Raw genomic sequence first — 24,633 nt, forward strand, 5'->3', positions numbered from 1 at the left:
CTCCTCCTACTACTATGTATTAGCTGCAGCAGAGATAAATAAACTCATCCATGTGCAAATTAAGCAAGGGACTATGTGTGCTCAGATCAGGATCTGAGGGATTTTCACATTGTTAATATTCACCAGTATTAATGGGTGGTGATGGCGCAATGGATAAGACACATGCCTTTGGTGTCCCATCCACCAATGTGTCCCTGAGCAAGACAGTTAACCCCTAGTTGCTCCAAAGGTGTGCAACCTCTGACATGTATAGCAATTATAAGTGGCTTTGGATAAAAGCGTCAGTTAAATGAATAAATATATTATTAATGATTTATTTATCACTAATGAGACTGACTTGAATTACTCACGCACGGGTCAGCACTATGATCAGCACATGTAATCTGTGGGTTTGTTTACTGTCTTCCCCTTATTGAACAAAATGTTAATAGGATGTGAATTCAAACTGCACGTTATGCCAGTTTTTCGATGTGATTATAGAAATCATTCCGCTAAAATGAAATGATCATTGAAATAATCAGAGGAAAGTGAAGAGGCTTTGTGTTAGAGATGAAATTAAGGCCTGAGTTGCACTTCGTGTTTAAATTGGTCCTCGCTGTGTGAGCTATATATCTTCTATTGTGTCTGACAGTCCATTTTCATCATAACAGTCATCTCCCAGGAGTGAAATAATGTCTGCCCTCCAGGCGATGTAAATGAAGAAAAATGTAAAGGCCTGAGCCAAGGCTCAGACTGGGTGAAGTTAAACCTGATTGAAACTAATGGATGTATGGCCTCACTTCATCTCAAGGGATGAAACCCAGAAATGTCAAATTAGAATGTAATTACCTTTATTGCAGTCTCCTGTCTTGTGTCTGAATATCCAACATGGATACTTTTCACTCATAATACAAAATAAGTTACAGTTGTTACTGTAACACGCTAACATGTGTCTGTCAGAATTACTCTAAAATTACTTCAAATGTGTGGCTCAATCAACTCTACACATCTAAATATGCTCTCTGAAGAAAATGGCCTGAATTCTGCTTCTATATTTTATTACCTAGTCTTTTGCTCTAGTATGTTTCACTTAGGGTCCAATAAAAAATGGTTTTACTGTGGAGTACATGCTGATCCTTTTAAATGCAGGAGCCCCATTAAAGCCCTGAGATCATGAAGAATGGAATGGTTGATTTAAACTGGGCAATACGCAACCTTCATGGCCTGACTATTTATTTAAACAAATGTCAGTGGTGTCATATATATCAAGATTGGGGTCACAAGTCCATTTATGGTACTCTGTCAAGGGAAGTAATGAAATGGTCTCATAAAAGGCACAAAGAGCACATTATGCTGATTACTAAATTGAAATTAATTACCAGACAAATTACATTTGCCTTTGAAGTTCGCATTAATGTCCTTAAGAGAGTAAAGTAAAACATACATGTACAAACATCACAGAAACAAATATTTTTAAAAGGGTTTAACTTTCTGGGGGTATCTTATTAGTTTAGACGATACATTTAAGAAACATGAAGAATGACATTTACTCATGGCAAAACACCGTGTCCCATTAGGAAAACATATCTATAAAGCCTACAGGCCCACTTTAAATGTGATTGGTGGCAATATTTCAACAAGCCTATTATTTTTCAGGACATGGCACCCTCCTGTGGCTCCTGTGGAAAACTGATATTAGTATGAAACATGATAATTATCCTAAAATATATCATTTCAGTAATGATACAGTCACTCAGCGACAGGTGGAAAAATGAACGCGTTACGTAATTCAAATTAACAATTCGGAACAAAATGAATATCACAAGCTGAGTGAAAATAAACAGAAACCTGCCTGTCCTGTGGGGGCGCTGTTACAGACACCCGCGGACATTTGGAGAAGGACAGTGTGCGGCTGTTTGCTGGTAACGGAAGTGTGACTGTTGTGTATCCGGCAGTGAGCCTCCTCGTCGTTGGTGTAACGATGGCAAGCGCTGCAGCAAAACAGGGTCCTAAAATTGTCTCCAAAACATCTGCGGGAGGCACCGGGGCAGCGGGGGCTAGCGGCGGGCCCCCGATAATGCCCCTGGCCTCTCCGCTCATGGGGAAAAAGAAGAAACCGTTTCTGGGGATGCCCGCTCCGCTGGGCTACGTCCCCGGTCTGGGCAGAGGGTAAGCTAACTTGCCTAGCTCGCATGCTAGCTACCAATAGCTCCTTAGCTAGTAAGCTAGGCTAAGTTATGTCTGAAAACGTTAGGTGAAGTCGGTTGTTCAACAACTATTGTGAGTTGTAATACGCTTATGCTGGGAACTGAACTGAGGTGAAAAAAAGCCGTACTAATGCAGTAGTCATATTAAAGTACACAACAGCAACTTGACAAATACTTGAACTCTGTATCATCTGTGGGTGCATTGATTTGATCCTTTTTCGCGTAACGTTCAAATCAAATAAGCAAACAAGGGAAATGTGGCAGGCCCTTCCTTTAGATCTTGTAATTATTTCCTCATGCAGGCAGATTAAAAGTATGTTGAAACCTGTTGTCAATTTGCTGCAAACAGTGTTGAAAGTGAAAACTTATGCTTGTCACATAACTAACGTAACTGGTATATGGCTGCCTGGCTTAAATGACAAGGCAGTATGGTCTAATGTTCATTAAAATGATCAAAACATCGCTTAAAAGCATAGATAAGCTTGTCATCAGCAGGTTATGGATTAAGTTGAACAGCACAGTGCATGTTTATCACAACGCTGCCTATGTTTATGTGTGTGACATTTAAATGAATTGCTCCTCTCCAGTGCAACTGGTTTCACCACCCGATCTGATATCGGGCCTGCTCGTGATGCCAACGATCCTGTGGATGACCGACATGCACCCCCAGGGAAGAGGACGGTTGGCGACCAAATGAAAAAAAACCAGGATGATGATGATGAAGATTTGAACGATACAAACTATGATGAGGTACCTAGTTATTTGATGTTTTTGTTGTTTGCAAGGACTTGATTTATCCTTTCAATATTTAAAGTTGACTAGAAGATGACACTGCCTATGTGATTATTACATATTGTATTCGGTCATTCTAATAACACAAACCATCCCTTTTTTGTGTAGTTTAATGGATATGCAGGTAGCTTGTTCTCCAGTGGGCCCTATGAGAAGGATGATGAAGAAGCGGACGCTATATATGCAGCACTGGACAAGAGGATGGATGAAAGACGCAAAGAAAGAAGGTTACTAAAAACTGTGTCTTGTTTTCACACAGTTTTAAGGAACCAAGTTTTACACAAAAGATACTTGATGTGAGTGTAATTTTAGATGGTGGGTTGTATATTTTCAGGGAGCTGAGAGAAAAGGAGGAAATTGAAAAATACCGTATGGAGCGACCCAAAATCCAGCAGCAGTTCTCAGATCTAAAGGTAACACATTATCGACAAACTGTTGCCATACTTTTCCACTCTTCTTACACCTGACCTATAATATTTTGTCACTGTTGGGTGAAAAACAACATCCTCCCAAACTATGAACACCACCATGCTGCCATAAATCTCTTACAAATAAACCACATATGTCTTTGATGAATCAAAAAGGGAGGGAAAAGTCACACACTGATATCAAAATTATGCAGATCATCCTTTCAGTACATCTTGCTTTCTTGGCACTTAAAATGAGTCCATGCTGTCCCATGATCAGAGATATATTTCTACTACATTTCTGTCATTTCAAGTTGATTCATATTACACTCTGGTCACATGTCACGCAAGAGTAAAGCAGTCTGCAGATGGAGCATCAACTTTGCACCTTACGCTGTACCTTGACTTGTTTTTGTACAATGGCCTTAAGCTTGACAGAAGCAGACTCTACGGAAACTTTAGTGTCACAAAGGGAATGAAACTAGCACCCGCCACGCACGGGTAACTTGGTGGTGCTGGGTAAAATCGTCGGTCCATCCGCTGCTTTGACGGACAGGACAAATGCGCAACAGAAAGACACCTGTAGTAAGGTAAGCATATTGTGGCGATCGGTGCCTGCATCACACACTCAGCCACCAGTTAGCTCAGGAAATATTTGTGAAATGGTGTTTCAAACCAAACTCGTGAGTCCGAAAGAGGCCCAGTCTGTCCCGAGTTACAGCCAGTGTGCTGCTTACATTGGAGGCTGCGGGGGTGGGGAACTCCGGTGTTGTCAGAGAATTACTAAGCTTGTCTATTAAACACGAAAGGCTTCACTTGGTCATTTACGTTGGCCAACTTTTGAAATTAACCTCAAACTGAGTATTTTTATTGTTTGCTTTCTGGGATATAGAAAAGGAGGTTTTTGATGAGGGATAGCTTGCTAGGAGATTTGAACCGAGAGAAAAACTCTATAATTGGTGGTTGAACTGTGGATTTTGTATTGAGCGCTTACTGTATAATACACTGTGGTGAACTTAGTTTTTGTTGTGGTCTGTAGGTAGGCCGACCTGATGATAATATATCATAATATTTAATGCCATGACTTGACTCAAATTATCTTTCTCATATTATTAAAATTTGACACTTCTTCACCACCATTGATCATAATAATAATAATTCATGCATCACCTAATTTCCAAAATCGTTCAGACCTAATTCATATATTTATTTCATCCTTCTTCATTCTTTCTTTTCCATCTCTTCACAGAGGAAGTTGGCAGAGGTGTCAGAAGAGGAGTGGCTGAGCATCCCTGAGGTGGGAGATGCCAGGAATAAGCGCCAGAGAAATCCCCGCTACGAGAAACTAACTCCTGTCCCCGACAGCTTCTTCTCCAAACACCTGCAGACCGGAGAAAACCATACCACTGTTGACCCTCTGCAAGGGGTTAGTATACATACATACAAACACACATTCACTTGCTGTTGACATCCATATAAAAACACATGATGTAGTTTCATCCTGTACCAGCAGGAGTCAGGATAAATCACTTCAACTGTACTATTAATACAGTTTAAAAATGTTCCCTTCTTCATGCTGTCATGCAACCTCAGGGACCTCCCAGCATAGCTGGTTTGCACAGTGTGGAAAATATGCCAATGTTTTTGATAAATAATGTGAGGAATGAAAATAAATGTCTTTTAAACATGTTAAAACGAAAGCAAAACTAAACTTTGTAACTGTAAACTGGAACCTATTTCTGCTGAGATTGATCACATCACATTTCTTGGCACAGCATGGGCATTTTACTGTACTTAAATTGAAAACAAATGAAAACATAAAAGAGTTTGGGTTTTTGCCATGCACATTTAGGATTTATTTATCACTATAAATTAACTTGTATAGTTCAGTTTTGCAGAAAAGAGGCTTGTCACACTTACAAGTATCATTTACAAGTGATGAGAAAAGTATCATGTTTCATAAGCTTTTCCACAATGCTGTAACAAAATTCTCACTTAAGAGAGTATAATGCTCCTCTCCATTATCATTGTTTCTTCTCTCCACTAGCTGGGAGGTCTGAACACGCCTTATCCAGGAAGCATGACCCCTGGCTTGATGACACCAGGGACGGGAGAACTGGACATGAGGAAAATCGGACAGGCTAGGAACACACTTATGGATATGAGGCTCAGCCAGGTAACTAATGATTATCCTTTACTGTTCTGTCATTTATACTCTGCTGTCATTATCCCAATACACAGGAATTGTTTTCTCTTACCTGTGTCTGCCTATATCTGTCTTCAGGTGTCTGACTCAGTGAGCGGACAGACAGTGGTGGATCCTAAGGGTTACCTGACAGATCTCAACTCAATGATCCCCACACATGGGGGAGACATCAGGTAGGGACACACTGGAAACACAAGACGCTCCTAGGCCAGTGGTCTCCAATAGGCAGCCCGTGGGCCAAAGCTGGCCCACCAGCAATAATATCTGGCCCGTGGCCAGATTACTTTGATAGCGGCAAAAAAACCCAAAATAATAGCGGCTGGTGCTGAAACAGATCTCAGTCATGACACCAAAAGTTACTGACATAAACACTTCCTTTTAAGTGATTTCCGCCTACAAAATAAAAACGTGAGATCGTATTTGCAGCAGGCCTTTATGTTATGTTTAATTGAGAGCTTTTACTTTGAAAGTTCTGAAGGAAATTCAAAATAGTCTCTGGTTTGCATGACACACCTCAGAAAATGTGAGATTGGATTCCCCTGAATGAGAAAAGCAGGATTTTCCTCTTCCTGGAGATACTGGAGAAATGGAAAGCGTCTCGCCAGGACACACATTCTCCTGCACATGCTTGATTGTGCTTGATGTAAAACGATACGCATAATCAGTTTGTTGAAAAGGTTGGGAAAAAAATACTAGCAAGTGGGAATTGAACACACAACCCCTCAAACAGGTGTCCTGTGCACTACTGACTAAAGGTTATGAGGCACACAATAAATAATGTATCATAAATAATCAATTGACTAGACCTATGTTCTGGCCCGCCATCTAATGACTTGAAAAAAATACCAGACTGATTTGCCGACCCCTGTCTTAGGCTGTCTTTATGTTGAAGAAATTGTTGTTGTTGTGTGTGTGGCTTATAGTTTACCTTTGGCTCTTTATGTCCAGTGACATCAAGAAGGCTCGTCTGCTATTGAAATCAGTGAGGGAGACCAATCCTCATCACCCTCCTGCCTGGATTGCCTCTGCCAGGCTGGAGGAGGTGACCGGCAAACTGCAGGTGGCCAGGAACCTGATCATGAAAGGCACAGAGATGTGTGTTAAGGTAAAGAATGATGGACACATGTATATTAAATCTGGCCTACGCATATGTGCAAATGGATATGTCATTGTGTTGTTAGTTCATTCAGACCACAGGCTTTAATAAAATGTGTTGATTTGTTTGTTGTTGGTCGATGTTATACACTCATGTTCAGTGGAAGAAGCTAAGTAACAGACCTTTCAGTCTGCTTTACCAGCTGTTTAGTTAAATGACGTAATACTATCCAGCTGAGTTGTGGAAAGTGGTCCTTGCCTCCTGTTGATTTCAAGCATTTCTTGTGTCCCTAGAGTGAGGATGTATGGCTGGAGGCAGCCAGGCTCCAACCTGGTGACACAGCCAAAGCCGTGGTAGCCCAGGCTGTCCGCCACCTGCCACAGTCTGTCCGCATCTACATCAGAGCTGCAGAGCTGGAGACAGATGTCAGGGCCAAGAAACGAGTCCTCAGGAAGGGTAAGGTTCTCACTATGAAACATTTCTTGATGTTTGACAATACATGTTGCTGTTATGTTGTTATAAGGAGAGTTTTTATGGGCCTTCTCAGCGGTGCATACTAGGGCTCGCCCGTATGTCATTTTTGAGCTTCGAAGCTTTGATGGCAATTAACGGCGAATAATCGAAGCTTAGACACCAAAATATTAGTCTAAACGATATGAAAGAGGTCCTTCTTTTCATTGTCGAGGAATTTCAGTTGCTTGAATTGCTGGTCTAGCGCTGAAGAAAAGAGGTAGATGCTACTGGGCTCCAAACTTAACAGTTACCATCTGCTGTCAATCTCCGTGACAAGGGTTTTCTTCGACATATTCTGTCCTGTTTTAGAGCTGTATTTATGCATAGCTGTAGTGTGTGTCCTGAGCAGCAGACCCCCTAGAACATTGACCCATTTCTCCGGTTCTTCAGCGTCTCAGTACACAGTTTCATATTGCAGGCATTGTCGTGAACAACAGCTACTCGCTTATAATTTGGAATAGCAAAGGCTTCCGCTGCGACTCCAAGCTGTTGTGCAATGTTGCCTCCCGTATGGCTCACTTCAATTACGTTTGTTTCCAAAACGACATCAGAAAGTTCCCACTCCGTAGCTATAAAGTGACAGGAGACAGCCGTGTATGCCTCCATACTCACCGAGGTCCAAATGTCGGTTGTGAAAGTTAAGGCCGTTGCGCTTTCACAACTTGGTCTCGCAGATCAAAATATATTAGGTAAACTAAGCTTGCTAGCTAGTATGGTCTCAGTTTTTTAGACTGTAAAACAATAGTCTACTACTCACAGAATTGAGGTGATTTTTTTCAAGCTTGTTGTGCTACCATGGTAGGCCAGTTTCAAATATTTGGCATACTACCTTTGTCTTGTCATCATTTAATTTAAAGTGCTCCCACACAGCTGAGGACTTCGGCATTTTGTCTTCTCTTCTAGATGAACTGAAGTGTGACTTTCCTACTCATGTTAGGTGAAAAAAAGGTCGAAAATTGAAAATCGATTATGTACCCTACAAGCGAATATTTGTATCCAGCCCTAGTGCATACGTGAATGAATACATCACAATTTCCCTGCCAAAAGGAAGACACTAATTTCTGCTGGCCAAAAATTCAAAACCATTCTTCGTCTTATAACAATCTTTGTCTTGTAACAGCAACCCCACAGAACTACTCGTCCAGGCAAACCTACAATTCCAAAAAATATGTCATAAGGGTTACATTTGGCGGCTGTGATTCTGGCTTCTCATCAAGGCCAGGCACCCTGTTTGAACCATCATGTCAATGCCCTAACACACACACACACACACACACACACACACACACACACCAATTTCCCAGCAGCATACCCCACTGACAGAGATGGATGGGGAGCTTCCCCTGTGTAAGAGTGCTCTTCGCCTCTACATGTTCAGTTGCCTCTGCTCCTCTTTTTCCCACTACATACACAACACTCTGCCTTCCTGCTCGACACTACTGAACTTTATTATTATTGCAGGATATACTGTTTGGTGTTTGTTTTTATTACTTGTGTGATCAGAGAAATTTGTAGTGTCTCCATTTCCTTTTTTGCCACTGTATATGATGTGTTGCCAGTTTCAACGTAGTTAGGTCTGTGTAATCTCAGTATTAAAATGTTGCTGTTATTGAGTCAGAATTGCCATTTGATTGAACAGAGAGCCAGTAACGGCTTTTGATTTTTGTCAGTTAGTTTGTCAATGAAATAAACAGTTGTGTTATTGTTACCCATGTAGCCCTGGAGAATGTGTCCAAGTCAGTTCGACTGTGGAAGACAGCTGTTGAGCTGGAAGAGCCAGAGGATGCCAGGATAATGCTTAGCAGAGCTGTGGAGTGCTGCCCTACTAGTGTGGAGGTATACAGAATAGCGCACACTGTAACGCAACACACGAGCCTTTACACCTACCTCTGTATCTAACTATTTCTGTCTGTCTTCTCCAGCTGTGGCTGGCTCTGGCACGATTAGAGACGTACGAGAACGCCCGTCGTGTCCTGAACAAAGCTCGAGAGAACATCCCCACCGATCGCCACATCTGGATCACTGCTGCCAAGTTGGAGGAGGCCAATGGCAACACTCAGATGGTGGAAAAGATCATTGACAGAGCCATCACTTCACTACGTGCCAATGGCGTGGAGATCAACAGAGAGCAGTGGATACAGGTGTGTTCCTGCGGCTGTGCAGCTTTTGACATAGAGAGAGAATAGGGTTTCCTGCAGCTGTTTATATCAGATGGAAACTTCTTCAGTAAAAAAAAAAAAAAATTGAGTTCCCTAAGGTTGTAAAAAATGAATAGACTTTCTTGATAAGAAATCTTCAAGGTAAAAGAAGACGGAAGTATTGTGTTAAACAGCAAAAGCCATATTTTAAATCAGTAACAGTATTGTTACGATTGGATTGCATTATATTTTGGTGTTTATCATATACAGATCCCCTAATGTACTGTTTAAATAGAAGGTGCAGTACTTGATCCAAATGCAGATTTTCACTGTCAAGGTCTCTAAATAAGGAAATTATTTATTGATGTTTTTAAAAAGTCAAAGTCAGAAGTTGGACGATCGTCCCTTTAAACCTTGATGTTAAAGGAGTATAGGCTGTATCATGTTTTTGTCAGCTTTAATAGCATGCCAGCATAGTTTGGCAGCGCTGTCCTCCACTTATTCATGTGGGTGCAACAGAATACAAGCCATCACAGTGACTGGTGTTTTGTTTAGTGCATTTCACTATTGTTTTGCAATAATAAACCTTCCCTGCAGTCCCTTGTTTGTTCTTTTTTCTTCTTTTCCTTGAAGACCCAGCTTTTTTTGCATATGCCAAAGCGTGTGGTTGTTGTGGTACGTTTATCATGGCCATTTGCTAGAACACATTGTTACAACAAAAACCGATTAACTTTAAAGTTGCAGGATTTGGCAGCTCTTAAAAAATTATTTTTATGTATAATTGGTCCCTGAGCAAAGCCTTTGTTTTGCCTACAAATATCATCCGTGTAGAGAAGACCCCTCATAAAAGACAAATTATCTAAAAACTGTGTGTCATCTGCATGGATATCTAGGTTCATATAGAGGTTTCTGGCCCGAGTTGTTGAAGACCATGCCTCAATTCTGTTGCATTCTCCTTCTGTATAACACCCACATCTCTTTACTCCTAAATGTTTCTTCTTGTCCTGCAGGATGCAGAGGAGTGTGACAAAGCAGGCAGTGTGGCTACCTGCCAGGCTGTGATCAGGGCAGTCATAGGGATAGGCATTGAGGAGGAGGACCGCAAACACACCTGGATGGAAGATGCAGACAGTGTGAGTACCAATTTATCTGTTTGTTTTTTGTAATCAGCCACGTTCAGACCCAGACACCTAGATGGGTCATTCACATGCTAATTTGCTGTCGGGTTTAACTTAAGTGAAATGCTTGTCCGTTGCGTTTCAGTGTGTGGCTCATGGAGCGCTGGAGTGTGCCAGGGCCATCTACGCCCATGCTCTGCAGGTGTTCCCCAGTAAAAAAAGCGTCTGGCTTAGAGCTGCTTACTTTGAGAAAAATAACGGTACCAGGTGACCAGATTTTATTTCTAAATGTAGCAAACAGTAGTGATCACATTTGTGAATGTTTTAATCAATCACTTTAGTAAGAGTCTGCCATTAACACTCTGTTCTCTCCTTTACCTCTCATGTGCTTCATCAACTGCCACTGTGCTTCTCCCATCCATTACTCTTCCATGTCTCAATGCGTCTCTCAGAGAGTCTTTGGAGGCCCTGCTTCAAAGGGCTGTGGCTCACTGTCCCAAGGCAGAGGTCCTGTGGCTGATGGGGGCCAAGTCCAAGTGGCTGGCTGAGGACGTGCCTGCAGCTAGAAGTATCCTCGCTCTGGCTTTCCAGGTGATGATAAAGTTATGCAAACTTTGACTTGTTCACGTAGTATCCAGACGATCCTGTGTCTAACTCTTCCCTGTTCCTGTCTTCTCCCCCTCTTACGCTCTATCTCTGTTCCTCTTCTTTATATTTTTCTCTCTAGGCTAACCCAAACAGTGAAGAGATCTGGCTGGCTGCTGTCAAGCTGGAGTCTGAGAATAATGAGTATGAAAGAGCCCGTCGACTGCTGGCCAAGGCCCGCAGCAGTGCTCCAACTGCCCGGGTGAGTTTGTGTGTGTAAGTGAGAAAATGTAAAAGAGACAGAGAGACTGCCCCTATTTCAAACGCTAATGAGGATTCAGTACAAATCTGTACAAATCCACTTATCTGCTAGAATTAGGTAAATGATTTTACCATTCAGGTTTTAATGTTGTGTTTGTCAGTCACAAACTTCAAGGTGTTTTTATTTCATCTGGTATTTCCTGAGTTGTAATACAGACTGAAAATAGATAACAAAAGAACAGTACTTTCGAGGATTGATGGAACAAATACACACTCTCTAACTTTATTGGCTGTTCGTTTGTACGAGGGAAGATTGCAATTGCTATTTAACTTTCCTGTCCTTTTACTCTGTAACAGCCCTTCTGTGACCCTGTGTACAAGTACAGACAGTTTGTTTTTCATTATGTAATGCTGGTATTAATAGAGCTCTGACCCATGTTTTAGGGGCGCATTGATAATCAGATTGCATCCTTCTCTGCTTTAAAGCCAGTGTTTTATAGTAAGTTAATAGTGCAGTGTACTTGAGGTGTCTTTTCTAAACATGCTGTCTTTCTCAGGTTCAGGCTTGCCAGGTTTCTCCATCTCTCTACAATCAGCACTACTCAGGTTGACAGATTCTGTCAGCAGTGCACTTAATCTATTATTCTCTCTCTCAGGTGATCTGGCTACACTCCCTTTAGTTATCTGTATTGTATTTGCTAACAGATAAGACTAAGAGATCCTGCAAAGACAACTCTGTGGTGTTAATAAAGCAGTTTAGCATTTAGGCTATGTCATAGGAAGGTGGCGTTTGATATATTTTTAAGCTGGTAACAGATGGCAGAAAGATACTTTACAACAGCAACTTGACTTTCTTTGCCTGCAAAAAGCCACAAGCCCCACTTAAAGGAAGGAAGGAAGGAAGGTGGCCTTGTGGGTAACCTTAATCCTAATATGTGACGTAGCAGGGTTTGTTGTGGGAAGTGAGTCTCTTCTGGTGCCAGCATGTTACCATCGTTGTAACTAAATGGCTAAAGTGGCTAAATGGCTGTGTGCTGTCACAAAAGAGAAATAAGAAGTCGCTGTTTACACAATGTTTTTATGGCCTCCTCTTGCAACCTACCACAGATAAATGTTACCAGCTGAAACACTGAACTAGCTAGATAACCGTAGTGATGGTGGACAGTGGGGGACAATCAAAGAACTGCTATAAGTCTCAGTATACAAGGCCAGAAACATTTGAAAGGGAAGTTCACGAGTTCTGTTCATACATAATTCCCGGGTGATGAGTGTGGGTCTGTTTTGTAATCTCTACAGGTATTTATGAAGTCAGTGAAGTTGGAGTGGGTGTTGGGGAACATAGAAGCTGCACAGGAGTTGTGCACAGAGGCCCTGAAACACTATGAGGACTTCCCCAAACTTTGGATGATGAGAGGCCAGATAGAAGAGCAGTGTGAAAACATGGATAAGGCCAGGGAGGCCTACAACCAAGGGGTACTATGCACATTCTTCTGCATAGTTTTCTCATCTTGTTTTACCTATACCATTTTGTACAGATATCCTAAGTGTTACTCTTTACTGTAATACCACTTTGAATACCAACTCACCTACCTTTCTGAATAGACGTCACCTTCCACAAACTGTATTTATATTCTCTACTGCATTTTGTAGTTTTATATACTCTATACTACATTTATATTTTTTTATTTTGTATATTTATATGTAAAACTACATGTTGTATGGCACAACTTTGTTTTATCTTCGCCAGGTTGCCATTGCAAATGAGAATCTGTTCTTAATCGGCCTACCTGGTTAAATAAAGGAAAAATAAATTATTATTTAAATATGTGTATGTGTGAAAGGATCAAGGACCATGGAAGTTGGGCATTTTCAGTCATACATGCTTTTGATGAAAATGAGTGTTTCCCTAATATTTAAAATAAAAGTGATCAATGACTTGTTTGTTGCTGTAGTTGAAAAAGTGTCCCCACTCGGGGGCTCTGTGGTTGCTGCTGTCTCGTCTTGAAGAGAGAGTGGGCCAGCTGACCAGAGCCAGAGCGATCCTGGAGAAGGCACGACTCAAGAACCCCCAGAGCCCTGAGCTTTGGTGAGTTAATACACAACAGAGAAAATGTGGTAAGCTGCTTGAATGCAGAAGAGCTTTAAATTAAAACATGTCACCTGTGTAGACAAGATATTGCAGTAAGCAAACGAACTAGGATCTTTGTTTTTTATGCCTTTTTTAAAGCAAGTTTTGTTTGCGCGCTGAGCAGTTAAAAATATTTACTTTGGCATTCAAGTGGCTTACTTTTTCACCTTCACTGATATATTTTTTGGCTCTTGAACCTTTTCACTACACTACAAGGAAGAGAAAATGCGGGCAAACTTCCAGACACACCCCCCTGGTTTTCTTTGTTTCTGTAGCAGTGAACAAAGGAAATGTATACATTAAAGAACATGTTCATTTGAAAATAATACAATTATGATTAATTTGCTTTCTAAATGTGCTTTTAACACATTTATTAAAATATATATAGAGAGTTTAAATCTAGACCTCTAAAATTTGTGATGTGATCATATTACCAGGTTGGAGTCAGTCAGGCTGGAGTTCCGGGCTGGACTGAAGAACATCTCCAACACACTGATGGCCAAAGCCCTGCAGGAGTGCCCCAATTCAGGTGAGAATAAATTTCTGCTGTTGGGGGAAATCCCTTTATAAACCTTATGTTTGTTTTTTCAGAAACCAAGAAAAACAGCTCGTTTTCCTTTGATGACAGTGGGTTTTTAAAGGGCCTAATAGGGCTGGGAATTTTCTCAACCTAATAGAGTAGATGTCTTTAAAGCCAAAGCCAAGCTTATGCTTACCTGTGTGTGGACCCCAATATACTTTCCTTTATTATACCTGCTTCAACCAACTGATGGGAAAAATCATGTTCTATATAAGCCTGACTGCCATTTATTTACCTGTCATACTCGCTTGTAGAGAGAAATCAGATCAAATCGTGGGTGATCTTTCTTTTACACTAAAAACTAAATTAGAGTTAGAAAAACAAGTTCACACGACAACAGAGCCAGTACCCTCCTTACCCTCCTTTCTATGTTTCAATGTATTCCAAAAAACATCTCTAGAACAAAATGATGTGTTGAGATGGAAATCTTTGTACTTGTATGTTTCCATAATCTCAAATTCTGTTTCACCCTCACTCCTGTTTCTGTCCTGCAAGGTATCCTGTGGGCTGAGGCAGTGTTTTTGGAGCCCAGGCCCCAGAGGAAGACTAAGAGTGTGGATGCTTTGAAGAAGTGTGAACATGATCCCCATGTTTTGCTCGCTGTTGCCAAGTATGACTTTTCACAGATTTCCACTCTTCTTCTCAATAATAGGCTCTTTATGCAGGTCTCGATCATCATATTTTCTCTTTTATTCTAGCTATCATTGTAGATATTTAGCAAACCTTTAGTCATAATACTTGAATTTGTATTTATTTCAAATGCAATCTTGTGCACACATTTTAGGTTGTTCTGGAGTGAGCGTAAGATCACCAAAGCCAGAGAGTGGTTCCTAAGGACAGTAAAGATTGAGCCAGACCTGGGAGATGCTTGGGCTCTGTTCTACAAGTTTGAGCTGCAGCATGGCACAGAGGCAAGGATCTTATTATTGTCTTTCCTGATCTCAGTATAAAACGTGTGTGTGGGGGTGGGTGGGTGGGTGGGTGGGTGTCACGGTGACATTGGAATGAGTCCAATGTCAAGGTCCCATGATTTACTTTTCATGGAGAATGAGAACTGCATCCTGCAGTCAGATGCCAGAAGTTCATTTCAAGTAGCTCTGGTTTGTCACAGTAGAAAGAGCTATGACTGCACTGTTAATGTTGTGCTAATGTTATCATTGTATCATTTATCACAAAAAGGGGGGCATCATTAAAAGCTGTTCTGGACAAAAGACAAAACTGTTGACAAATATTTAGGCAGAGGAGTACATCCAGAAATAAGCCTAACGCAGTCTGCTTTCTTCAGTTGTAAACATTTTCTTTCAAAGTAGTGAAGGTGGTTAAAGATTAAAGGTCCCTTATTTTAGAAAATACACTTTTACATGTGTTTCCAACATAAATATGTGTGTGTAAAGACCCCCAAACTTGTGTTATGGGTGTCTAACCTCACTTCTCTGCGTCAATCAGGAACAGCAGGAAGAGGTGCGAAAGCGCTGTGAGAATGCGGAGCCCCGGCATGGAGAGCTGTGGTGTGCCGAGTCCAAACACGTCCTGAACTGGCAGAAGAAGACAGGAGAGATCTTAGCGGAGGTAGCCAGCAAGATCAAGAACACATTCTGAGACTGAGGAATTTACACTAAAAAACACCTCAAGGACTCTGGCAGTCACCAGTCAAGCAGGAAACGGCTACAAACATGCTCGACTACTGTTCCCTACCATGACTTGCTCATCTGCGCCAGATGCATAGTATTGACACACATTTTTCACGTTTTGTTTTACGCAATTGAATCACAGTTTCAATATGTACTTATCAACAGAAAATAATGATTTGATGTCAAAGTGACAACAAATGTATACAAATTTTAAATTAAGTACCAATACAAAACTCAAAATCACTGATTACCCACCTAAGTGAGTAAGTAGTAGCACATGGGGGTTTGTCGTGAACTGCAGTTTTCAAGTCTTCAGATGGATTGAGGTCTCGACTTTGGCTTTATGTTTGAGGGAGTTGTTTTGCTGGGAAGTAACTCTTCTCCCAGGTCTATTACAGAGGAAATTGTTTTGCTTGCTCTAAAAATAAAAAAATCCAGTGCATCTACTTTTCACTTTTTGATTACACACTTTTGATCTCCATGCAGCACATAATGAAAATTCTGATACTAATTGGTTCCACCAATAATGATGTAGGTGTGTCATAGTAGAGAGGGTTAAAAAGCAGTCAGTTATTTTATTTATACAAAAATAGTTAGTTTTCACATTGACATCAGTCTGGTTTTCTGCTGATTAGTGTTGAAATTCAGAATTCAGCCCTCTTGATTGTTGTACAAAATTGTAAAACAAACATGAAAAAGCAGAAATTAATATGAATACTTTAATAGCTGCTGTAAGAGAGAAATATATAAAACACACATAGGTTAACTGACCTCTTTAGGTACCAAATCTTCAGTTGTCATTGTCAAAACATGTATTAAAAAGTTTTCTGTCTTGTCCACATGGATATGAAAGAGGTTCAGATTTGGCATGTCTGTTTAGCTGTGTATATAAACATACTATTACATGATTTCTCATGTAAGTAATAAACTGTGTTATTTTTTTTTTTTTACATAGCCTGCTTGATTTGTGTTGAATACCTTACAGGCATCCAATAAACAAATAACAAACTGTGTTGCACCATTTCCTGCTTCTCCCAAACAAATCACATTATAAACATGTTTTATTGTGATTTGAATGTCAAATCCAATCCTGAGTGCACAGTCAGTTTCTTTGTGAGAGGTGTTTTCCCAGACATTTCAGTCCCAAGAGTTGTAACCACATCAATCCTCCCATTCTGTTCCCATGCATGGTCGGCATTTTGGTTGGTCTGTGAGGAATTTCATTGTAACTGTACCTTTTTTTAGTTTGGAACCCGAAACCGGGCTGGATCACTGCATTATGTACGTTTTTCTACAGTATCGCCATTAAAAATAGTTTTAATTTTAGAGGTTTTCTGTAGCGTTCATTATAGTTTAGGGACTTGATTGCCACTTCAGTCGCCCTAAGTGAAATGTATTTCCAAACGGCGCTGTGCAATATAAGCATCCACCTTCACACCACTCCTCCTCTGCTATCACGTCTTTCCAACGAAACCGAAAGGATGAAGGCAAGTGATCGATTGCAGACCTTTTCCCCGACTTGATCGGACTGGAGTTTGGTGAAATCCTAAACTCTGTCAGTAATCCATGACGGGAAAGGAAACTGGAGCAGAAGTGACTTGAGTGATGTTGGAAACCACGGAGCACCACATCGGAATTCCGCCACCAGGGGAAGTGTAAAAAGACTGAAAAATAACAGAAGGGATTTGGCGATAGTTAACGCGGCCGACTGAGGAGTAATTCCTTGGATCGCCCTGTTTGAGATGGCTTTGCTTGTCTGAGGATCCTGCAGCAGAACATGATAAATGGTACGTGTGGTTTTAACATGTGGTGCGTATTGACGCAACAGATGAGGACATTGTTGAAAGACGCGCCTCTGATGATGAAGCCTGTACACTTCTGTAATTCAGTTGTTAATGTAGATTGGACTTTTTACTTACATTTTATCTATTATAACAAATCTCTCTTTCACAGTGTCTGACCACTCTACTCCGTAGTGTCCTGGTGGTTCTCTTGCTGGCCAGCTGTTTTTGTAAACGTAGATGTAACTATAAAGAAATCCTGGGCTCCTACAGAGAGGTCGTCTTCGTTGAGCTGCAGAATCTGGTATGAGAACATTGTTGCAGATATCTCTTTGTGATTTTGTGTGACTTTGATGGAGGCATATTTAAAGTAAATGTATTTATTTAGTCGCTCCATTAACCGGCATGCTCTAAATGTCAGGTTATTGGAGTCAGTTGCAGCTGTAGTTAAACATGTGGGGGCACTTCTTGGATGTCCTGTAAAAAGGCTGCAGAGTGTTTGCCACTGTCTTCACTGCATCAGTAAATCTCATATCTGATTCAATTACTCTTTTGAATGACAGGCAATTGAAATGTATTTTATATATATATATCCATATTTGGTTGCTCTTTTCCAGAATTTGACTGGCTCATTTAATACCTCCAAAGAGAGAGACCCCTGTCCCTCAGGAAAGGTAAATGGCACCACAGTTTGTGCACTTTCAGCACCATGGACAGGGTAATAATGACTGAGACTGCTGTGGGTTTCATGAGAACCTGTCACTTAATCTGCCTTTGTGGAAGAATTCCCCGTAGGGAATTATGATGTGTAACTTCAATTCATTGTATAGTACCATCAATGGATGAGCTAGATGCACAATTTCAAACCCTATTTAATTTTCTTCACTTTTTTGGCTACTTTCTCATGACAGGCACGCCGCATCCTGGTTTCCATCTTTGGTATGACACGGCAGATGCGGTGTCAGAGGAGTGGCAAGCAGCAATCTGACCTGGAAAGGCCACTAGTGAGCATGGAGCAGCTCATCATTCACAACTGCAGCCCAGATTATCTGGTAAGGAGAGGGACTATACTTTAGAGAGCTATACTTTATATTGACTAAATGTATCCATTGATTTTCAATATTCTCACAATAAAAACACAGAAAAGGATTCCACTCCATACCACCTTCTCTTAATTAAAATAAGAAACAATAATAGATGGGCTAGGGAAATAGTTTGCAAATGGTCTGTTCACAACAAGAATAGGCTACATAAACATGAAAAGAACAGTATTAAAGCAGATCATTGAAAAACCAACACTTTGCTGCGTGACAATACTTACCGGTTGTTTGGTTTCAGGGGAAAAAAGCCTCTTGTTCAGCTGTCCGGAAAATAAGAGGAAAGAAGAGAAGGAGGATCCGGTTAATTAAAGTTATCAAGGCACTGATCACTTGTTGGCAGAAACTTCAGAGTGTCTACATGCTCTCAAAGTAGGAACATGTTCTGTCTTCCTGGTTCCTGTAAGCTTGTGCTACTTTCTCATGAAGATGAATTTCCAGGTTCACTGCATCAATCAGAGGATATTACATGACCAATGACCCATTGTATTTAGATGGCTGCTTTTCAGATGCGATCTCATGAATGTTTACTTTTGTCAAGTTCTCAGTGTTTTGTGTATTAAAACTATGCCAGACTTTGCATGTCAGCATTGCTCCTTGTTTTATGGAATAGTTTTTTAGTAACCACAGATAAGCTAAGAAAATATCCACAGTGCATTTAAAAACTTTTAAAAAGTGCATTTCCCAAGGTCTCTGTTGTTGTAACAACCATTTTTGTCTTTGTAAGCCATATCTCATCATACGCACGAACTGTTCTTCCATCTGTTATGTTTGGAATATATGCAATATAATAAAACAAACTTTTTTAAATGTCTGATTTCTACTCATAAGATGTTGTGGTACTGTTGTTATTCATATTCATATTCATATTATTATTATTATTATTATTATTATTAGTAGTAGTAGTAGTAGTAGTGGTGGTGGTGGTGCAAGTGTAGTAACAACCAAATTAGAACTTTAAAAAAATCTTTATTAACATAATGTACAACAACTTCTTACAAAAGATAATAAAGTAAAAGACAAATAAATCATAAAGAACTGGTTAAAATAAATCCTTGTAATTAGATAATTTTAACAAACCTATATATTATAATAAAATATTTATCTAATATAATCAAGTTAGTCTTTTGGAGTGAGATGACAGCCGCACTCCACACAGCACGTGTTCAGCGGAACACTTGTAATGCAGCACTGTTTCCGTCCGGAGCAGAAGACATGTTGCACAGCCTCGACCGTACGATTTCCTAACGATACATAATATCAACAACCAACTACACAAGGGATCGTTGTGGTAAATACGCACCACTACTAACGTTTACAACCGGCAACAGTTTTATTTCCGTAAACGTAACGTTTATTTTGTCGCTTAAGTTACGTTGTTCAGAGACAGCAGCATCACTGTTAACTGTCGGACGTAACTTAACGTTAACAGTTTAGACGAAAGCTTACTGAATGTTTTGAACATGGAAAAACTCTCACGTAACAGATAAAAGCTGGGTTTAGTTCTCGTGTTGCCTGGTTTGTTAGAGTCAGTAAGTTTGAATCAAATAGCCCTTGACAGAGCAGACATGGCCGACAGCAGCAGTGTAGACATGGATCCAGATGTTGCTCGGAGGTTGTTTGAGGAGGGAGCTACCCTGGTGCTCCTGGGTGTTCCTCAGGGCACGGAGCTGGGGATTGACTGCAAGAGCTGGCAGGTTGGTCCCCGCTTCAAGGGTGTGAAGATGATCCCCCCAGGACTGCACTTCCTCTCTTACTGCTCTGTTAACCCGCCAAGCTGTGGAGGAGAAACTGGCCCAAAGATGGGCCTCTTCCTCACTCTCAAACCCAGAGAGATCCTGTTGGCCAACTGGGACCCACAAATAGAAGATCTGGACTTCTCAGCCTCCCGGAATGAAGAGGAGGTGAGCCGGATCAGGGCGACCTTGCGAGACCTGGATCCTTACCTGGGGCCCTATCCGTATGAGGTCATGAGGAAATGGGTTTCCCTCACTGACCGCCTGAGCGAGGAGGTGGTCAGTAACTTGCAGCCTCTCTCAGGTCGAATATGTGCCTTCAGTGACGTCATCCCCGAGGTTCAGTTCAGACACACAAAAGACAGGGCAGAGCAGCCGAGGAACGACACCGCCTGCCAGACCATGAAAGAGGGACTCGACAGGCTCCCCAGGATGAAGCAGAGGGAGGGGACGGAGTTGCGCTTCTCGATTATCCCTGAGAAGACCTACCCTCCTGGGGCTACACCGGCCGAGATCACACAGTGTAGCCTGGACCTGAGCTACGCCCTGGAGACTGTGCTGGAGAAGAACTATGAGCTGCAGCCTCTCAACCTGCTAGGTATGTGTTAGATATACTTTACATTAGATTATGGAAATGCCACACAATTACATTTTCTATATAAATAAAACAACCTACATTTTGTCACTTCCCCTCTCAGGTGAGCTGCAGTTTGCCTTTGTGTGTTTCCTGATTGGAAATGTATATGAGGGCTTTGAGCACTGGAAGTGTCTCCTCGCTTTGCTGTGTCGATCAGAGGAGGCCATGCGGAAACGTAAGGAGCTCTACCAGGGGCTCATCGCTGTGCTCTACCACCAGCTCGGAGAAATCCCACCTGACTTCTTTGTCGACATCGTGTCTCAGAACAACTTCCTTACCTCCACACTGCAGGTAAGACACACTAGACAAGTCTGAAGTCCTAGTATTTCAAACCTCTTACTTATCAAGTGTCTCAAGAGTAGCAAGGTGGTCCTACGTGTCCTGAATTTCTCACATTGACGCATATGTGGTCTTACTTTTTTGGCAGTGACTTTCTTTACCCAGTAAAGTAATCTTATCTCCGCCAGAGCTGTCTGAGACTGGTAGAGCTGTCTTAACCTGTTAGGAGTTCCCAGGAGGTAGCAAATGATGTGGAAAATTCAAAAGACATTCCAGTTAGTGTGTAAATGTAGAATGTTGATATTTTTTCAAAAGACGTTTATTTATCTAAAGCATTTCCCATGTGATGTCAATGTCATGAAAAGCTTGGACAGCATCATTATTATAGGACAAGTAGATGAGGACGGTCTACTTTAGGTTCTTGAAATAAAGCAGAAATCAATGTAGCTGTGAATACAAGTTTTTATTCTTGTACAAGGACAGACTCCAACTTGAAAATCTTGCAGTAAAATGTGCAGTCTTTGAGTAGTCTCTCAGGAATTTCTCTCTTTTACTGACTAACAAACATTGATTCTCCTCATAACAAAGCTCTGTAGCCTGGTTTTGAACGATTGCTGCATATACTAGTTGAAGATGGTTATGATAGTAGTGTCTTTATTATTGTTGTCAAGGATGTTCACATTAACAATTGCAAATCATTTTCTCACAGGACTTTTTCCAGTTTGCCAGCGGACCCGGTGTGGACGGCACACTGCGCAAGAGAGCGGAGAAGTTCAAAGCTCACCTGACGAAGAAGTTTCGCTGGGACTTCGATGCAGACCTGGATGACTGTGCCCCTGTGGTGGTGGAGCTGCCAGAAGGGGTCATAGTGGACTGAGACTCTAAAATGGACATGCTGGAACCACAGGCAAGGAACAGGACTGAAATAATCTGACACTGAGGGAAAGCAGTGTAGCCTGGAATTTTATACTAGATCCAAAGGTTCTCAGAAGCCTTGAGGAAATTCGCTGCAATGCCACAGTCCTCCAGATGACCACACACTCTTACTTTCAGTAACACAGGTAGTTCTCTAACAGTGTTGATGGTTGTTACATGTCCGCTGTATATCATCTTGTATACATGCACCATTTATACCCTGTTTTGAAGAAATCACACTTTATTAAGTCATCCTAAGTGTTAAGTAATGGTAAAGCCGCATTATTCTAAATGTCAGTGGTGCCCTCTGGTGGTGGTTTTCTCTAAGCTCCGCAAACAAGTTTTCTTCTATTGCCTGACAGTTTTTAGAACCCCAACTTGCAATACATTTATTGCCAAAATTAACCGCCTACTATTTCTAACCTCACTACTGTAGTTGGTATAAACAAAGTCATATGCAGAACAGAGTTAACTTCATCAATGATGTAGCGCTTAAATGTTCAGTTCACCACATAACTGCATGGATGAAGACGTTCTAAGTGTTAACCTAAATGTCTTAACTGTATAAGAATTCTCGATATACAGGATATTGCTGGAAGAAGAAAAGTATAGTATATATATGTGTGACTGTTGTGATTCTATACTTCATTTATTAAAAATAAATAATTTGTTAAATATAAATGCTTTTTGTTGCCACACTGTTTAGAAAGTGTTGTGCTTTGTAATGGTAAATTGGTCCAACATAAAGAGCTATTTTCTTCAAAACTTATTGACTAATTCTTACTTTTCTGTGATTTTCCTTTGGGATCCAAATTGCCTTGAATAAAAACAAACACTTCTGATCCCAAAAAAAGCCCTGTGGGGCTTCCTGTCTGCTATCTAATGACTAGATCTCATCTCTTTCTCCTCCACAAGATGGCGGTTGTGTGCTTTTTGTAACGATTTGCAACTTAAAAGTTTCTTTCTAAGGACCAGTGTAAATGTACAAACGTGCATTCACACAGAATCAAGCATTGAATGTGCTGGGGAAACTGGGTTCTGGTTCTGGTTGGAATTGGCAGTGGGCACTGTGTACAGCATGACTGTCAGGGTGAATCATTTCATAAGCTTTCTCTTGATGTCAACAAAGATGATTTGTGAGGAGTAACAGGTGGACGACTAAGAGTGGGGTGTACATAGAACAACTGGATCAACTGGATAACATAATTACATGCTGTTTATTAGCTCTGTGTGTGTGTCCCTTCTTTGACAGTGATGGATGGGACAAGACTTGTGTAAGCCTGTTGGTCCACCAATCCATTCACTCATTATCTCCTCTGCCCCATCCTGAACTTTTTTCACTCTCCAGTTGGTCGTCAATGCTTTGACGTTTCCCGGCTCCATGAACCGTCTATAACCTTAAAGCTGCTGTGAAAAGGAATAAAGCCATCTAATGTCATTACGTGAATCAATAGAGTCAGGGCCAGTTGATGGAGATCCAAATGCCAATAGAAGAAATCCATTCTCTTCCCAGAAGACAGTTGGTATTGTGCAACGCTCCGCTTTATGATGAAAACTCCCCCTTTGAAAAGTTACGCACATCTTAAAAGAAGATCATCTCTGTATTAGTGGTCCACTCGGAGACCACTGGGGCTCCAGCACTGGTTGGTATTTTCCTTTTCAATGCAATTAGATGGAGAAAATGGCTTGGAACACGTGGTGGAAACATATCGGCACAACATGGAAGGAAACATACACCAATTATTTGTCAATTCATTTTCCTCTCTGGGGGTGAAATACTGTACATTGTCAGTGAAGACAGTCTCAGAAATTACACTGTTGGGACGTCCTTGGCATTCCAGCCCCTCCATTAGTGCTGGAATTACAGAGTACGGCAAGTCAGCGGACGACCCATTAAGTGTCCGGCTTTCCTGTGCCGTATGTACCCCTTCACCCTCAGTTTACGCTCCCCTGCCATGTTCCTGGTATGGCAGCCTTTTTTTCTTTAATATCCCTTATTTGTTTTGTTTGGTGTGGCTGCCCAGGGGACTGAAGCACGCTGGGAAACGGACTGCGATGATTGTGAACATCCTCAAATACAACCAGGCTCTGTCAGTCATGGTGGAGTATTCTCTCCATTGGATGTGAGCTGGCCCTTTCCATGGTGGTTCCCCCTGCTAGCATAAAAACACAGGCCCCTCTGTTTCTTTCTCACTCACTCCCCCCCCCCCCCATCATGATAGCAAGGAGGATAGATGTTGGTGTGTGTGTGTATGTCTGTGCGTGTGCGACATCTTGACCGAGCATTGACTCTGGTTTTAATATTAACTATTGTTGACTGAACAGATCAGGTGTTTGATCATGTGTGTATGGAATGACTCAATTATTAATTGACCCAGTGGCTTCTGATCAGCCAAGCACCTGCGATAAATGGGTAAATTAGATGAATTTTATTGTCCACTATAGTGGAAATTTAGAAATATAGTGAGAGATGTGCAGAACGATCAGTATCCAGAGATTCTGTGATATTTGACTGCTGTTTTTGAGCTGTCCTGCGTGATTGCACTT

General features: G+C 41.2%; 2 protein-coding genes across 2 annotated transcripts; both read left to right on the forward strand.

Annotated features, from left to right (window-relative positions):
- The first annotated feature begins 1,910 nt into the window (after positions 1-1,910).
- Positions 1,911-16,652, forward strand: prpf6 (PRP6 pre-mRNA processing factor 6 homolog (S. cerevisiae)). The gene is made up of 21 exons (XM_046056923.1): positions 1,911-2,148; positions 2,774-2,936; positions 3,087-3,205; positions 3,313-3,391; positions 4,635-4,811; positions 5,433-5,561; positions 5,670-5,764; positions 6,540-6,696; positions 6,981-7,143; positions 8,918-9,036; positions 9,123-9,341; positions 10,349-10,471; positions 10,602-10,723; positions 10,909-11,047; positions 11,184-11,303; positions 12,599-12,775; positions 13,255-13,388; positions 13,868-13,959; positions 14,506-14,620; positions 14,795-14,921; positions 15,457-16,652. The coding sequence occupies exons 1-21, from the start codon at positions 1,961-1,963 to the stop codon at positions 15,607-15,609; spliced, it is 2,910 nt and encodes a 969-aa protein (XP_045912879.1). The 5' UTR covers positions 1,911-1,960; the 3' UTR covers positions 15,610-16,652.
- A 3,060-nt stretch (positions 16,653-19,712) lies between these two features.
- On the forward strand, positions 19,713-22,851 carry aar2 (AAR2 splicing factor). Its single transcript, XM_046057580.1, has 3 exons — positions 19,713-20,853; positions 20,954-21,183; positions 21,881-22,851. Exons 1-3 carry the CDS (start codon positions 20,088-20,090, stop codon positions 22,046-22,048), a joined length of 1,164 nt encoding a protein of 387 aa, XP_045913536.1. The 5' UTR covers positions 19,713-20,087; the 3' UTR covers positions 22,049-22,851.
- Positions 22,852-24,633: the final 1,782 nt, after the last annotated feature.

Source organism: Micropterus dolomieu, linkage group LG08 (genome assembly GCF_021292245.1).
Source record: "Micropterus dolomieu isolate WLL.071019.BEF.003 ecotype Adirondacks linkage group LG08, ASM2129224v1, whole genome shotgun sequence".
In the NCBI taxonomy this organism is placed as follows: Eukaryota; Metazoa; Chordata; class Actinopteri; order Centrarchiformes; family Centrarchidae; genus Micropterus; species Micropterus dolomieu.

What these genes read in the sequence shown, in the direction of transcription:
- prpf6 (XM_046056923.1), top strand. Translation starts at nt 1,961, where the DNA reads ATGGCAAGCGCTGCAGCAAAACAGGGTCCTAAAATTGTCTCCAAAACA. An exon ending in ACAGAGAGCAGTGGATACAG is followed by an intron (nt 9,342 to 10,348) that starts GTGTGTTCCTGC and finishes CTTGTCCTGCAG; the next exon opens with GATGCAGAGGAGTGTGACAA. An exon ending in GCAGGAGTGCCCCAATTCAG is followed by an intron (nt 13,960 to 14,505) that starts GTGAGAATAAAT and finishes CTGTCCTGCAAG; the next exon opens with GTATCCTGTGGGCTGAGGCA.
- aar2 (XM_046057580.1), top strand. Translation starts at nt 20,088, where the DNA reads ATGGCCGACAGCAGCAGTGTAGACATGGATCCAGATGTTGCTCGGAGG. An exon ending in GCAGCCTCTCAACCTGCTAG is followed by an intron (nt 20,854 to 20,953) that starts GTATGTGTTAGA and finishes TTCCCCTCTCAG; the next exon opens with GTGAGCTGCAGTTTGCCTTT. An exon ending in TCCTTACCTCCACACTGCAG is followed by an intron (nt 21,184 to 21,880) that starts GTAAGACACACT and finishes ATTTTCTCACAG; the next exon opens with GACTTTTTCCAGTTTGCCAG.